Source organism: Netta rufina (assembly GCF_964035555.1).
Source record: "Netta rufina genome assembly, chromosome: 2".
Lineage (NCBI taxonomy): Eukaryota > Metazoa > Chordata > Aves > Anseriformes > Anatidae > Netta > Netta rufina.
Genome location: NC_140124.1, coordinates 81,160,177 through 81,177,744, shown reverse-complemented (window position 1 = coordinate 81,177,744; position 17,568 = coordinate 81,160,177). Strand labels below are relative to the sequence as shown.

At 41.7% G+C, this 17,568-nt stretch overlaps 1 protein-coding gene across 2 annotated transcripts; it reads right to left on the bottom strand.

The window, feature by feature from the left end:
• Positions 1-6,403: 6,403 nt before the first annotated feature.
• On the bottom strand, positions 6,404-16,856 carry NQO2 (N-ribosyldihydronicotinamide:quinone dehydrogenase 2). Of its 2 annotated transcripts, XM_084282338.1 has the most exons (6): positions 16,091-16,856; positions 14,286-14,450; positions 12,592-12,722; positions 10,118-10,231; positions 8,333-8,434; positions 6,404-7,170 (listed from the first exon to the last, which is right to left on the bottom strand). In XM_084282338.1, exons 1-6 carry the CDS (start codon positions 16,095-16,097, stop codon positions 6,997-6,999), a joined length of 693 nt encoding a protein of 230 aa, XP_084138464.1. In that variant the 5' UTR covers positions 16,098-16,856; the 3' UTR covers positions 6,404-6,996. The 2 variants fall into 2 exon arrangements, with proteins under 2 accessions (XP_084138464.1, XP_084138465.1); XM_084282339.1 differs by lacking the exon at positions 10,118-10,231.
• Positions 16,857-17,568: the final 712 nt, after the last annotated feature.

The window sequence follows — 17,568 nt, the reverse complement described above, 5'->3', positions numbered from 1 at the left end:
ACAGTGCCCATGGAGGGGGTCATTTAACTCCGTGCTGGCCATCTCCTGGGTAGGATTCCTCCTCGGCTGTGAAGGACTTCAGAGGTCCAGCAAACCTGGGATGTTTGTCAATTAAATAAAGCAAAGTAAATCCAGATGTGGTGTCTCTCATAGCCATGGGAAGGTCAAGCAGTTCTGGTCTTCTATTACCAATCCCAAACATTGCAAACTATTTTGGACAGCCTTTTCCTTCTGGGTTTCTTTGTTACTATTTTTTTTTCCTTCTTCTGAGCTTTGCATTAGATATGTGGCTGAAAATACGGGCTAAAGACAGGAAGTAAGATGGCTAAATTTGTAACAATTGTGTGGTTAAAAACATTTCAGTCTCGTTCAGTTGTGATTTACCAACAAGCATGAGGCAAAAAAAAAGACAGAAATTAACATTTATTAGTTTGCACTCAAGAGCGCTCAGTGTTGCTAGTTATCACATCCCTTCTTGAAAAGAATAGGGAAAATAAATTGATCCAAAAATGCAATCTGAATTTACGTAGGAATCTCTTAATTCTGATGGAGAAGAAAGGAAGGTTATCCTGATGTGGATAAGGTCAATACTGCTTTAATGCTTTTCACAGTGATGTCTTTACGTGAGCAGAAATATTTAATTTTGGTATTAATGAAAACAAAAAGCAACCTAATTGGGTTTATTTTCCTTTAGTTGAAACTTTTATTTTTAGTTTTTGTAATAAAATCCTCAGCCACCAGGAAAAAATGTAAATACATATAATTCCAGTAGCCTTTTTTTCTTTTTGCATGTAGCTGTTTTCCTTGTCAGCAGGATGAAAATTGCTGTTGCCAACCATGGATGTGAAACTTGCAGGTTCCATCATACCTCTCATGGGGGCTGATAAATAGAAAATATCAAAACTACACAGTGCTAGACCAAGGCTACCTGGAATAGTTACCTGCCTTATTAATCTTAATAATAAAATCAAATCACGGTAAGCTCATGGCACGAGAAGCCATGACTTTTTAGCTAGTTTTGACCCACCAATTCAACAAAACTTCTATTATGCTTTCCTGAAGCCCCAGAGGGCAGAGGAGGGAGAATCTGCAGCACCGTGTGACCGACAGTGTTGACACATGGGAGCACGGCTGCAGAGCGCAGTGCCCCAGGGGGCCTGGGAACCACCGTTGGTTGTGGCTGACTGCAGCCACAATTTTCTATTGCTGATAAGTTGAAAAGATCTTCTGAGGTCCTCCCTCGATGCTGAGCTGTGGCCTAGCAACAGAAATATGAAGGTGTAAGTGTGGAGTCTATGAAGAGGAATTACCTTCCTCTTGACTTCGTGATGAGTTCCAGTGAAGGCAACACCTTTGCAGTGCACATTCCTCTGGAGTAAGTTGCATGTGCAGGTGTGGCAGTTCTCTGTGACAGTGTTGCTGGCTAGTCCTTGTTTTCTTCTCTACATCAGTTATTAACAAAATGCTTTCCCATTTCATTAAGGGCAATTGGTAATTCAGAAACAGCTATGAGGTACTTTGGTTGCATGGTCCCGGAGAAGAAGCTGGTTTTCTCTCTCCTGATGGAGTTTTTCAAAGAGATCCGAATTCCTGTGGGTTCAAACAACATTACACAACTCCTTGATGAATCTGGATGAGTTTAAACATGTCTTAGGATGGTTGGAAATACCTGGTCAGGAACAATTATTTTACTAAGTAGTGCTGCTCAAAGATATAAGCACTTTACTAGTATTTGCAATTACTAATTTTTTAATGTCAGTCTGCACCAAGTGCTGTGACACCATTATTAGGCATTTCCTTGTATTTTGTTCTATGGAGAATGTTTCCGTAAATACACGAACACCAGTAGACGAAAAATGGAAACAACAACACTATTACAGGAAAAGATATTTCCAGGACTTGCTTGTGAAATGATCAACTACTGCTGCTAGACTAAAGGACCCAAAATTAAACTTCTGAAATGCGAGGGTACTGCTCTAGGCTGAGTTGCCTGAGTTGCCTATACTTCTTGCCTGAATATTTGTAGGCAAAGGTGCTTTTAGATGTTTTGACTTGAGTCTTGGAAGTAAGGCTGGGAATGCTCTCAGTTGATCTTTGTAGTAACACACCTGATTTAAAAGGAAAAAGAGAGAGCATTGCCTGAAAGAGTGTGGGAGAGGAGGCTCAGCTGCGACAGCAACAACAAAACAGACCAACTGGAACAGGGCAGCATGTTGCCATTATGCTCTTCTCCCTAACCTGAAACAGCTGAAGTTGCTCACTTAAGTCTAGCCTTATTCTGATGAAATCAATGCCGCTTTGACAAGTCTACATGTGGCTTTTAGTGTATTGTGGTTTAGATGAGCAGAAATTGTGTAGATCAAAATGGCTGCGATGTTTCCAGTACTACTAAGAAACCAATACTGTCACTTCCTTTCTCTTTCCTTATTAACCACAGATTGCTCTCTATTGCTTTTCTATCTGTGAAAATCCTCCCTCGAGTGTTGAAAGGGGCTGTGTTTGACAGGCACGTGCCCCAGCACGTCAGCACAGTGACACTTGGCTCGGCCCCAGCTGTCAAGCGCAGCTGGCTGGCTTCCAAAGCACCTGGAAAAAGAGACCTTCAGGAAGTATGGCTTAGCCTGGTAGGTGTCCACGTGCTAGACACAGCTCACAGCTCTGATTGCCTCTTCTCAGAACAGATATGGAAGAGGTAGATGTGACATGAAAAGAAGTTGACAGGAATTATGTGGTCCAGGGAATAGTTTCTGTATGAGAAAAGACTACAGAGACGAGGACTGAGATGACTGCAGAGTTACAGCTGAATAGTTGTTCTTGGTTTATTTCCCTGCCCCATCATATATCCCTCACCATGATGGCTTTTAAATTGGAATGGTGTTCATGTAGAGTTCACTTCATGAGGACTTAAAGCATGTGGAGAATGATGATCCAGTCTACTCACATTTTCAGGAGGTTTTTGACAAAGTTTCCTATCAGAATTTTTGAGGGAATCTAAGCAGGTAAGGTTAAGAGAGAAGGATAGAGCATGGACAGATGTTTGAAAGATAGCACAAAGAGGACAACAGTAGATAGTTCTCAGAACAGGGGGAGGTTTCAAGTGAGGTTCTGCAGGGATTCGAGCTGTTGAAAATAAGTGACCTGGAAAAGGATATGAGCACTGAGGCTGAGAAAGTTTGCTGATGATAGAAATTACTTGGAGGATGGGGGACATGGAAAACAGATTGTGATGAGTTGTGGGAAAAATTGTTGAGTGACCAGGCAATGAAACAAGAAGTGAAAATTGAGTTATATAAAGGAGAGGACATGAACAAAAAAAAAAGTTACCCTGAAGTGATGTATAAAATAACGGTCTTGAGTTGACCATTAAGACTGTCAGCCAAGATCTGGGGTTATAACAAATGAAATCACTAGCTCAGCAGCAGTCAAAAAAGTAAATCATACGTCAGAGCTTATTAGGAGAGGAGCAGAGAAAGTCAAGAGAATGCAAGTGTCACCCTGTGGACCCTGCATGTGCTTCTGGTCCGCTCTCCTCCATAAAGTGACAGGGAGACTGGAAGAGTTCAGAAGAGGAAAAAAAAAAAAAGAAAAGGATCACCAAAGGCCAGTGCCTTCTCTTTTAAGAATAAGTGAGCTTTTTCCCACAGCCTGGGAAAAATATTATTTAGGAGGCGAAGTGATGTATGTCTACAAAATAAGTGTCATCTGGATGAATGGATGGGACTGAGCGTTTGCTGTTGACTGGGAGGAATCCAATGAAGCTACTGGCAACCAGGTTCTTCACCCTCAGTCTCCCACCAACTCCAAAGCTTCACGCAAGAAAAAAGCTGACCTGCTGAACTTTGCTGAAGAGCATTGGCTGCTTAAAGTTGGCATAAATCCACGGGAAGACTGAGCAAAATACAGAGAAGAGATCTGCTGGGGCTGGTAAATGTGGAGAAAACATACATAGCTCAGGAAATCCCCTAAAGTAAATATAGTCAGAGGCTGGGACAGCATTCAGGGGAAGTTCTCACTCTTCCTGGCCTATTTACCACTGTGGAGAAAACACTCAGGTTTGGAGAATCTTCCTTCAGATCTAGCTTGGCCGGCCTTTTATGCTTACATTACATATGGTCAGTATAATATAGGCACTTAATACTGCCACATGTGTGAGGGAGCTGGCACGCATGTGCCACGTGGTATCCAGAAGTGTATCTTCATCATATACGTTGATCTGAGATTCTTTATATAACAGTTGAGCCCACTAAACACTGCAGTTGATCCAATACAGCAACATCTTGTTTGATGTTGCAACTTCTGCTTTCATATCCATTTCCTTCTTTCTCAAATATTCTGGTAACTGAGTGCAGTAAAGATAAGGATGATTCCTCGCCTGTACAACTGTGCTGTTTGCATCTAGAAGCATCGGGGTTGGAAGAGGCCTTCAGGATCATCAAGTCAAACTGCTAACGTGGCCTACGGAGTCCCATCACCAAACCGTGTCCCTCAAGAAGTTTTAAGCTGGTGTCTATTTTCTCATAAGCTTTATTTCCTTCATGGATGTAATTAAGGAAGAACTTAGGAAGCTGCAGGTTTTCAGAATTTGAAATTAGGTTTTACTGTTAAAACAAAAAAGAAGAGGGATTATCTGCTGGTCTTGATTGCTTTGATGGAGACGCCTCCTGGCGTGCTGCGTAACACCTCAGTTCCACCTTCTCCCAAGTCTCTGGTGTGAACTCCTCTGCAGGAAGTAATACATACAGGATATGCTGATATAGTTTCACGAGCTGTCTTTAGGAAATAACACTAAGTATTCCACTGACCGTGAATAATGTCTTTAGTCTCTCCACATTTTTAGAATATAAGATTTTACTGTTGTGTTAACTAGTCAGGTCACTCTGACGTTGTGAAAAGCAAGAGGGAAATGGACTGTGCAGCACTGTGAGTCATTATTTACCCCCGAGTGTTCTTTCCTATGGAGTTAGTGTCTTCACTCAGCAGATATTTTGACCTGGGAGGTCTTTGTGGTGGGACTCTGTGCTTGGCAGTAACTCGTAACTGGGATTTTTTTAATACGCATTGTAAATTCTTGCCAACCAAACAGTAACAAGAAATTTTATTTTTAAGAGTCTGTTCAGGTATTGTGGATATATATGATTTCACTCACTAATTTGTCAGCCAAAGGGCTGGATCAGATATTTCTGGTTAGCGATAGAGAACAGAAGAATTTCCAGGTAAGCTGAGATTGTTTTCAATACCAAATACTCATCTGTCTTCTGGCAAGGAAAATCTTGTGATTATAAAATGCAGAAAATCTTAAAATTCTGTTCTACAAATCTGAAGATACTCTGAGGAATACAGATCTTTTTGTTCATCTTCCAACAAACTGCTCCCCTCCAAAGCAACTAGTTATATGTGGTCAAGCTTTAGTTTTTCTCTGCATTTGACTGTATTTTCTTTTGGACAGGGTTTTATTTGTCTTTCAGCCCCTCTTTAGCTAACTTGAAGTTGATTTCATTATGTCCTTTAGGCAAGAATATGCTTTCCCTACAACTCGTGCAGGTAATACTTTCTATTTTATTCCACTTCACTTTCATACACAAGGGTTATTGAACCAAGGCAAAATTCTTGCTTGGGTAATGTATGGCCTGTGAGTCATACACACTGAAGCAGACCCTTGGAACAGCCTGGAGTAGTGCTGCTTCCCAGTCCAGCAGCCCTTCACCTCATACAGTGACAAACAGGAACATGTCTCTTTCCCTGCTCTAGCAATTCCCCGTCTGGAGTGTTAGATAACTCTGCCCCTTCCCAGCCTGGGCTTGGCATGTTTATTGCTCACAATCCTTAAAGAAACCTAAGGGTGGGGCGTAACAAGGCTGCAGCATGCATGCTCTGTTTGCGGAGGGCCGAGTGTCATTCCACGGTGACTCAGACTGTCTCTTATTCTGGCTACATTCCTTCAATATCAAAGTGCAAAGTCAGCTGTTAGGTAAGTTTATCAAAGCAAGAAATTACGTAGCTAAGCAAGAAAAAATTATTCCAGTAAAGTTCAAGATAAGATTCCCAGATATCAAGAAGCAAAATCTTTTTTTTTTTTTTTTTTTTTTTTTTTATGTCATGGCCCATACATAGACAGTGCTTCTGCATTTTTTTGGGAGGCCTTTCTGGCTCTCCAACTGACAGGTACATCTTATACTCACGGTGTAGGGGATGCACCAAGCTCACCAGACCTGAATAGCAATGCTGGCTGGTGTGCAAGGGCAGGGAATAGATGTAATTCCCTTTTGTCTCTAAATAGCGTAATAAAAATAGTCAGTTCCCTTTGATTTTAGGAAACTGCTTACTTTACAAGTAGAAGCTATGCTGTAAAAAAAAATAAATAAATAAAAAAAAATACATATTTGTACTACTGTGGAATATTTTTATTTGCTCCTTTCCTTTTCTGGCGTGTCTTGGCTTTAATATATTTGTAAGTATACAGAAAAGCCTAAGCTGCCAAGAAAGCTTTCCAGTTGTCTAAGTCACTGTGCAACTGTACATCCTTTTGCATTATTCACAATCTGGCTTCATGGCTCAAAGGCACGAGTGTAGATCTCCCGTTTAAAAGAGCAGGTTTGTCCATAATGAGGTTGAGCGTAGGCAGTACATTCCCTGGCCAATTAAACAAAAAAAAAAGGGGGCTGTTGGTACAAGGAGTGTTAAGCTTGGCTACGTGCTTTCCTGTTTTATTAGCAACAATGGTATAATCTGCAATTAAATACCGCTTGTGTTACCAACCGCTTGCAGGCAGGATGTCACTGGTTATATGAGCAAGGATAATTCTTCACGAAGAGTTGTGCACTCATTGAAGAGAATCCCTCAGGAAATAAAGATAAATTCTTTATTGCCAGCTAAGCTGCTAGCCGTAGTACTCAAGATACCTACAATGTGTATGGATTACGAGGTCAGCATTCAGATGTTGCGATGAAGCACCAGAAAGAATGGGAACATTCTTCTCTGTAGTCCTGTGTCTGAACATTACTTGAAATACCACTCAGGAGAGCAGTTTATGGGTTCTTCCTTCCAAAGAGTCTTCAGACGCTGGGCCCAAGCAAGCAGCATCTCCTTCCTTTTCTCCTCAGAGACATATTCGGGAGCGAAGCAGATGTGAGGCTCAAGGACTTTGACACCACAGAAGTGCATGATGCCATGCTAGATCCAAAGCAAACAGAGAAATGCCTCAGTTAGCTTTTCACTTTCAATTTGAGCATGTGCAGTATTCAGTTCTGAAACTTCCTCTGACCTGATACGGCAGGTTTTCTAATTCTGTGCGTTTATCAGGAGAAGGGAAATAAATTGCACAAGTTCATTGTTTGCCTTGGCAGCTTGTGTTGAAAGCTAGGCATTATGCAGAATGACATACAACACACTGAAAGATAAAGCCATATTAATTTATTCTGCTCTGTGCAATTAATTTTTAAGTGCTACTAAATCCATAGAATTGTTCTCTTTGGCTGCCATTTTCTATTAAATTTGCAAAGATCAGAGACAGCCTGAAGTTCATTACGCTGCTTGAATTGAACGGATTGTTCAGGGTTGCAGCACATTTCTCATCTCCTTTTATGTATTTTTTTTAACCTTTTGCCTCCAGCATAGCCACACAATTCTGAATGAGTATTTGTGCCTTTGAAATCAGCTCAACTTGCCTTTTTCCCTCCGTGTCTGTCTGAATTTGCAGCTGCATATAGCATTCTTTGTTACGTTGACTTGCAAGCTGTGCAGCTAGATAGCCTCGCAAGGGCACACAGCTAGTAATCAAAAGGGTTTGGAAGGAAGGGAATTTCCAGTAAAATCAAAACACATCCATTGTATTATATCAAACACTGGCCCTTGCAATTTGCCTTGCCACTTAAATTCCTGAAATAACTACTTCTACCTCTGGCAAAAGGGTAGCAATAAGACAAGACATGCTAACTGTTGTATGCTGATTGTAAATGCCAGGATAATGTGCGAGTGCCCTCCTGTCCCGCATCCTATGTGAATCAGGTAGCTACAGGGAAAAGAAACCCTGTGTGCCGAGGCTAAAGGAAATCCTATTATACTAGAGAAATTAAAAAGATAGACATTATAAGCTTTCTCTAGATTCCAGTTTAGAGGAAGAGGCACAAAACAAATTTAAAAGTCTGTGGACTCTTAAAGAAGTCTCAGGATTTTAGGGCCCAATGATAACTTACAGATGCTTGTAACTGACTAATTATTTTTAATTATAGAGCTAACTATGAATATATTTTATATCAAATAAGCATCAATACAGTTTCTAAAACAAACTAAATAATAAAAATTAATGCAAACAACCAAATATTCATAGCTCTACCTGCATGGGCCACAGGAGATAGCGAATATCACCATTGATACCTCCTTTTGCATACATCTCTTTGCTTCCTCCAGTGGTGAAAGAAAACAGGGCTAATTTATTCTAGAATTAAAAACAACAACAGCAAAAAAAAATAAAAATAAAAAAAAAAAATAAGAAGACTGTTTGAATAGTTCAAGAGAGATTCATGGGAAGCTGGGCAGCATCAGTTTCTGCAGGTGTCCCCTTCCTCAGACCTTGAGTTTAGCAGTGGCTCCGAGTCACAGACCGAAGGCATGCACCTGAACAGCAGACTGCATGCACAGGGCTTTGGGCAGAGGCTGATTAAAAAGAAAAGGAGTTACGTGTACTGACAGCCTTGTATGAAGCAGGGCTGACCCTTGTTCTCTCCTGTGAAATGTTTGGAAAACTTTGGCTGGAAAGCACTTCACTACTGTGGATATCTTTATTCCTCGCTTTTCTGAAAGCAGAAATTGTGTGCTACAATCCCAGTTCAGATCTGGGCTTGCTCCTCACTTTTGGAACATTCAGGTGTTCTAAAACCACATTTTTTCTTCTAATCCTATAACTCTGACGTTGGCCATGGGCTTGTGCTCAGCACTTCTCTCTGTCTTACCTCCCATAATTAAAATACTTTTTTCTTTTTGGGTGGCATGACGGTGCAGTATCACAACTGCTTTGCTTCTAATCATATGGGGGACAATGTATTACTAGAGCTTTATTATTGAGAGCTGTCAGAATGGCCACTTCATCAAATTAGGATTATTTTCCAGTTACTTTCTGACACCTGAACTGTGTTCCTTATCTATATGTGTTCTCCATATCCTAACCAAGAACACAACAGCTTAAACCTTTACCTCAAAAATTAACCATACAGGATTTTATACTAAAAAAACACTTCTCTTTTTCATAGACTTTTCATGGATACAAAGTTTCTACCTCACGTTTTGTTCATGTACTCTCCTGTTTATGCATGTCAGAATATTTTACCTATAGAATTGTCATTACAGAGCTGTAAGAAGAGTGCTAAGCTTGACCTAAACCCATGGCTTTTCTTAGTTTGTGTAGAATAAGCAAGGACTGATTGAAAATAAGAGTCTGTCACCAATACTTAAGCCAAGCTTCCCCCACACGCTTTCCTGAAGTATTTTTATTTTGAAGATGAAGTTTCTGTTGATGCATGATGTTGATGGATGATGTTAATCATCCAGCTACTCTGGAATACCGTGGTGTATCAAGGGCTAGGCACTAGCTCTCTGTTTGGAAACGCTGACCTGCTACAGCCCCGCTAGCCTGAACTAGTATATTTAGGCTTCTGTAATAATCAAGCACAACTGCTTCAAGGTGCATGGCACTTGCCTTCTTCCCCCTCAGCTATAAAGTGATTCATTTTATTCGTGTCTCCCTTTTGCAACATTTTGCAGAGAACTCATATCAGGAAAGTGTTTTGGAGAGAGCTGAGGGAATCAGTCCTTGTAATAGACTAGGAAGAAGTTTTTGTACCTCCTTGTGCTACCATGAGCAATTGTTGCGTGCTGCTCAGGATACATTTGGATTGATAAGAAGTTCAACTTCCAAGACCTGAATTAATGCAAGTCTAATACTGAAGGCCAGAATAAGCCACAGGTTTCAAGAAAATAAGTCATTCCTTCACAAAAAAAGCTATGGTCTGCTTTTAGGAGAGCTGAAAGTGAAAGCTTTATACAAACGTAATGGAAAAGAAAGACCGCTACTGAAGTGCACTGCAAAGATCTCAGTCTTAATAAAACACTTTCAGAAGCATACCTTCAACAAACCGGAATCATAACAGTTGGGGAATTCGTGAGCAAATCCTTGGACCAAGACTCTGTCCATCCAGCCCTTCATGATTGCTGGCATGCTGAACCAGTACAAGGGAAACTAAACAAAAAGGAAATTACCTTGTTAACACAGAGAATCTAGGGCATCCTAAGGCCTGGTCTATAGGCAGTGTCCTGTTCTCTTAATTTGTTCAGACCTTGTACGTGCCTTCTGCCAGGAAGGAGAGGCAGTAACTTTGCTTGGCAAAAATAACTGAAGTGCCCTGTTTGTGGTAGTCTCAGGTACCTAGCTAAACAGCTGCAGTGCATCAACACCATGGTGAATGTGAGGGCTTCCACACAAGTGAAAGCTGGAAAACGATAAGACAGGAAGGTGTCACTTAATTCAGGCTTAAGGCTGTACAGAGTTGTGTCTCTGATGGTTGAAATGCGAAAGGAGCGTACATGTATATGCTAATGGTTAGTGCTGCCAAAATGGCACAGAGAGCCCTGTTACCGGGACTGACGTCTGGTGATCAGTTCTGACCTGACAGTCCTCTGACAAGTGCCGTAGTATCTGACATGATAACTCCTCCTGAGAAGAAAGCCTCCTCTCTAACAGTAGGGCTCTGTTCCTCGATCCTCCAATTAGCCCATGGGTCTACAGCCTAAAATCACCATGTCTTATTTGCATTGTATTGAACGCTCGATGGACTTCTGTTCTAGGATGAATTGCTCTTCTGAAACCTTTGTACACTGTGCAGTGTGAAAGAAGAAATTCTATTAGAAGCTTATGTGCATATGGCTTAAATCAAGATGGAAACTGCGTAGAAATGGCCAGTCACCATGATCTTTGGAAGTGGTGAGTTTAGGCTATAGTAAATTTTAAATTACTCTGCAGTATCTTTAAGAGGCTTTTTTCTTTCTTTTCTTTTCTTTCTGATTTTTATTTTATTTTTATTTATTTATGTATTTTTCTGCACCAGAACACACTCAACTCTGCATAGTATTTTAAGGACAGAAAGTAGAAAGCAACCACTTCCTTCCGGGGATGTTTTAGTAATCTCAGAAGCAATATCGTGAAAATTACAACAGCATATGTTGAAATGCGTGCTTGAGATATAGTCACATCCTAGATTTCATCTAGAACGGGACAGTGGAATATAGATCGGCTGTGCCTAAGGCCAACAGTCTAGTTGTGAATATGGTCAGATTATTTTTTGTTTTTATTACACAGGGCCTCTCAGCTGTCAGCACTCTGGATGACAGTACATTGTGTACTTTATCCTTGCCATTGACTGCGTTTGCACAAGTATGTGACATGTTTCACCCCACTGTTTCATTTAGGAGCTACTCTGCACCCAAGCATCTGTCTCACACAGGGAACTTTGTTTCTACTTTGTGGGGCTCGTTTTGCTTTCTGTGATATCCCTGTGCCCCGTGCACACCAAAGACATAACCGGCAGAGAGGAGAGCAGGGGTGAGGTGTAATGATCGGTTAGCGACTCCAGACAGTGCTTCTGCAACTCAGCAATGGATGAGGGCAGCACAATTGGGAAAGTCAGAATTCCCCAGGCCTGCTGGCTGCTCCCAGCTGCTTGCCCAGAAAAGAAGCCGTGCCCTGCTGGCCTGCCTGATAGCCATGGTCGTATACCTCTTTGTGCATCCAGATGTTGAGTTTGGCCCAGTACTGGTGAGTCACTGGATTTGCTGTCATAGCTACTCAAGTAATCATACTACTGATCTGTGCTTGTTACTCTACCGCTGCTTAGAGATAAAGTCCTTGTCCCTACAGCTGATGGTTGGGTGTCTGTTACCATATCCCAAGCTTAAAACTTCGCAGGGTCACCTCAAGGCCCAACACACTCTTCTGTGTGTAGATCTATGCTTGCTTTTCTTGCGCTCCCAGACAAGAGGATACCGTCAGGCTGCCTGATAATATGGCATGGTTCTTATATATAGAATTATAGTATTATTTTGCACTCGATCCTTTCCGATCTGAGTTGCTCCTTGCAATTGCTTTAGAGTGCAGGTGGCATGAGGAGCAGTCTTCACAAAAGTAGTCTGACCGTGTAGTTTTTGAATGTTAATTTTTAAGTGAAGTGCAGGTATGAATTTTATGTGTGTGTTTTAAATATCTGATTTCAGATGTCTTCCTAGTCACCAAAAATGTCAGCGTGGAGCCATTATTTGTGTGAAAAATTCATATTGTGCCAGAACTAATAATACTCACACATGATCTAGTGTTTTTGATATTTTTTTTCTAAAAACGTATATCATATCAGAAAAGCCTGACACCTTGAAATTGCTATGCTGGGTAAAAACTATTCTATGTAGATGGCTGAGCTACCGCCTGTTTTTACTCTGGCTAGATGCAGTGTTCCTAATGAAATCTGTAATCTTCTTGCTTACTGCTGCTTTTGGTTTCTTCAACCCTGTACGTTACAACTGAAGCCTTTTAATACAATTTAAAATGATGACCTGAAAAATCAGCAAGTCTGCTTCCTGCACCTTCTTTTGCTCTTCAATCAAATCATCGGACAAACCTCCTCTCTTGTAAGCTTCCCAGGTCTCCACTCCATAATTGAACTCATCTGAGTTGTGCAAGCAATCTGTGGATAGAAGGGCATGGTCACTGCTTTCGCCATTCCTAGCCCTGTAGCCAAGTAAGAATTAAACACAGGTTGTGATCTACAGTTCTGAATCGAGGTACTACTTTCTGATTTTGTCCCACTTTTTTTTTTTTTTTTTTTTTTTTTTTTAATGCTATTCTGTATCATCACAGCTGACAGATGATGACTTGATTGTAAACTGGAGAAGAATAGATTATCTCAGAGTACTAAAACTTTTACCTTTCTGTAGGAGACAGAATATGATGTGCAAAAAGAGGACCTAAGCTCGGCTCTAGACTCTGGCGATGCAGGTAGATGATTTCAGAGGATTTAAGATAATTTTGCTAATTGCTCTGCATCTGCATTAGGGATCACTGAAACCACTCCGCAGTCACAAGCGCTATGTAGCTGCTTTTCAGCCTCTCTGGAAACTCAGCAGGGGCTGGGGGAGCCAGTAAAGGCTGACTCTGCTGACTGTGCTACAGTTGGGTGAGCTGAGCCAAGTGTGTCTGAACCAGACATGCACATTCATTCCTGCTGATTGAACTAGCAGATTGTCAGCCTCTAGCAGAAGGACGGGTGACAAGCAGTGGAAGGTAGAAGTAGTAGAAGTAGTAACCTCGTGAACGAAGCTAAGTACATCATAGAATGGGATCGGAAACTTACATCAGAGGTTGGTTCTGGCAAGTGCTAATGCATTTTTGCCTCTCAGTAACTAACCTTACTGTGAGTCAAGGTTCATATTCATGAGTGGACTTTTAGAAATGCTTACATTTCATCATTAACAAGTGGGTTTTTTATTTTTTTATTTTTATTTTTTTTCCGATGCTTGCATTAGGTCTGTGCTATTTCTTTTTGATTCTAGTTCTAAAGAATTCTTGTTCTAAAGTTCTCTCAGATTATGTCATAGCTTTGCTTTTCCTGACCAGAAAAAGTACTGGGGCTAAATGCTATTAAGAGCACGGTGGAACTTTCTTAATCATGAAAACATTCCATAAGCCTAACAAGATCATTGCTATTATTCTCAAGTCTCAGCTGCAACCTCTAGTCATTTTTAATAATCATGCACTATCAAGGTTGCTGGAAGGTGCCAAAACAACTCAAAAGCCTGTGTACTTGAGTGCCTGGAGCTAATTTGCTATAGGAATTTGTAATATTGTTCATTAAGAGAACGTTTCTTTGAATGTCTCTTCAGTTGACTGCAAGTACCAGGAAAACAATACCATTCCTCATTTATTTTGGTCTAAAAGCAAAACACTGTTTTACAGTTCAGCACTACACATGTATTTCCTCTCTCTAATTGAGGAGCCATTTTTCATCAGATTTGTTTAAAAACAGGTGATAGTTATGTTCCTACACTGGCATTTCTTGGTCAGTGCTTACAGAAAATAAAAAAAAACAGGTCTTGTTATTTGGAGTATATTTGTATGAAATAATAGCAACAATTTTTCAGAATGCACCTAACAGCATGGGTTCTAGCTTGTCAGTGCAGCAGCATAGATAAGATTAATGTCAGTCTCAAAAAAAAAAAAAAAAAGAAAAAAGTATTTTGGCTAGACTTACCAACAATGTCATTTCTTGTTGCTCTTGGCTCAAACTGCATCGCGTATAAATCAGACACCGTGACAGTGCAGCCCTGTTTGCTTAATTCTTCCACAGCAACTGTCTTCAAAGATCCATTCAAAGACTTGGGCTCTTGGTGTGCATAGACTATCAGGACTTTTCTCCCTGGAGGCAGAAAGAAAAGCAGAAGACACCTTTGAGGTAGGCAGATACAAAAGAGTTTGTAGAGCCAGGGCCAGGTTCTTCGTTTTTCTGTACTGTGATTTCCAAGCAGTGCAGAACTGATAATGCCAGCATTTGACTCGTGCCCAGCAGAGGAATGAATCAGTAAATGCCTCCCCACCCCTTCAGCAATACTGTGCTGTGCTGGGTTTTCCTAGGCAGGGCTCAGTGGGCAGTAGGTGCCTTTCCAGAGCAGGCCACACTGCCCTACATCAGTGCACTCAGGGCTTTCCCACTTCCCCTCTGGCATGGTCCATCCTCTTGAGCCAGCACTTGTGTTCAGCTCATTCCTTCAAAAACTCTTTCCTTACACAACAACAAAACAAAAAATCAAACAGCTTTCTTCTGGCTTAGCTCCCTGAGCAGAGTCACATGAGCTACAGAGCAAGAATGAGGGACAGGATAGGATCAAAGCAGTGCCAATTTATGTTCTCTCAGACTATTGTGGAAACAATTTCTGAGAGTTCAGAGCATCCTCCTACTGCATTGCGGGTTCCCTACGTCTTCTGTTGTGGTGCTGTGCAAGTGACAACCTCAGGGTAGATGTTTCAGATGCCACTGTCCCACTTCAGCATCTTCACAGAGACTACAGTAGAAAGTGATGTGATTTTTTTCTTAGATGTGTCAATGAGCTGTCTGTTGTATCTCAAAATAAAGCAGGTTTAATCTAAACTGAGTGGCAAGATGGATATGTTAGGATGTGGCCGCTTAAACTGATCCACAAGGTGTATTAGAGCTTACTTGTTCAAAATGTTATGGTATATAGCCTGTTCAACTTTAATAATTCTCTAAAAAAAATAATAATTCATCACTGAACACAAGGGAAAGGTAAAGTATTCTTATGGGGTAATATGTTTGTACATACATACATAAGAGGATTTCCAGGGATTATTGAAAATGTCTGGATCTGCAAAATATGCAGCTCTTGGCTCCTTTCTGCCGATCTGTAACAGGTATCTCCTGAATTCAGTGGACATGAGCTGCATGTCCCAGACCATCATCAGGGCAGCAGGTAAGTTTGCGGTGTCAGAGGTACAAGAACCAGTGCTGAAGGTTTGAAAAAACAATACCAATTTTTTGAACAATTTTTTTTTTTTTAACATAAATTTTTAACATAAAAAAAAAAAAAGTTTTTTTTTTTTTTTAACATAAATTATAAGAGGTAGTGATTTCTACTACCTTTGCCAGAAGTCTACTACAATTTGTGGTTAGATGCTACCACAAATTTAGCAAGTGTATAAACTATTTAGAGCACTGCTTGCTTGCTCCTTGTAGGAGCAGTTGCTTTTTTGCTGGTCTCACTAGCTCTCAGCAAATAAGCAGCTCAGTGGCTGGGGATGATGAGCTCAGAGATGCCAGAGGATTAATTCTGCAAGGTGCTAGTTTGTTTCCCTTGCAGTGGAGTTGAGGCACTCGAACAGTGGAGAGATTGGAGTTTTCAAATGCATCCTTTACTGAAGAAATTGTGGTGATTTGAAAAAAATAAAAATACTTTAGTATCACAAGTAAACCCTGCAGGTGTTCCATATAGCAGCATGCCCAGGACCGAAGCGAATAGCATCCTTATTGGTATTTTTTCTTACCTGCCATTTTCCAGCAGTACTCGGTAGCTTCTCTCCTGAGAATCCAGCACGGCCTGTGAACTCAAACGGCAGATTTGCTCGTGTTGTAAGCACCACGAGGAGATGCAGGGGCAGCTACCAGCGCGGTACCACCTGGCTGGGAGCGCCGTGCTGCGTGGTGCCGAACGGGCTGTAGGCCTGCGGGAGGGCAGGCAGGCCGTGCGTGTGCTCTTCTGGCAAATATTGCTGAGCTGGCTGACCTCTGCTCAGCGAGCACGTCCCCTCACATTCAGCTTTTGGCAGAGGCCGCAAGAGTGCCCGGTGGAGCTGTTGCTGCTGCGCTTAGCAAAGCGCAGCTCCCCGCTCGGTGGACGTGCTGCGTCACTCTCCAAAGCCTCCACAAAGGAAAAGGCGGAGAGTGCTCTCGTTTTTTCCTCTAAAAACTGGTGTCAGGCCCATTCACCCTCTGTCCCTCCCGCACAGCCCTGCCACCCACTCGGGACAGCGCTGTGGCCCCCTTGCCTCCCCCAGGGCTTTACCCACAGCGGTGCTAGGGCTCGGTTCGGACGGGAGAAACCGGGGCAGACACCAGCAGATCGGGCCCCTGGCACCGAGTGACAGAGCCACCCGCGTCCTCTCGCAGCGGGTGTGCAGAAAACCTCTGTGCAAACCTTGCCCTGCTGGTGTTTTCCACCGGCTGTGCTGCGTTAGGGGAGACACAAAGCCCTCAGCTCTCTCCCCGGCTCCTCCAGGAGAAGGTAACACGCACAGTGCCGCCGGCACTGGGGACAGCAGTGTCCAGAAATGGGAAGTGACCCTAGCGGAAACTTGGGGCCGCAGCAGTTGCTCACCAACTGCCAGCGTGCTGAGCATAAAGCCAGAGCCCAGATCCTGCTTGGTGATGCTCTCTGGCTTGTGTGGGAAGCATTGTGGTAAAAAAACTGGGCAGGGACTGAGGAAACACAGCCTCAGTTTACTTTCTCTCGGGTAGGATGCTTTATTTTTGTCTTTTCATCCCCTCTGGTAACAGAGTCAAAAATATTTATTCTCCTTTATCTGCCCTCCCCCCCAAGCGTAAAGTCTAGTTGTAAGAGAAGGGAAACTAAAGGAAAAATGCTAGTAGTTTACATACTGTAAACAACATATATGTTATATGTTTGACATACCATATAACGTAATAACTCACAGAGATAGCAAAGAAAAAAAAATTGCACTGTGCCTGTACTTTAGGGAGTAAAGAAACAAAAAAACCCACCTTATTCCTTGCTAAGGCTGTAAAAGTTTGCATGATTAGTTCCCATGTTAATTCCTAAAATCCATTCTTCTCAAATATTGTTATCTCTTATCTCTAATAATTTTATAAAATTAAAAAAAAAAAAAAATTAAATCCTTTCAATTTCCTGTTTGTCTTTGGACAAGGCTACTTATAAGGATTTCAGCAGCCAGATCCAGCTATTTCTTAGCAAACAATCACATGAGCACGTTTATTAGGGCTCTTA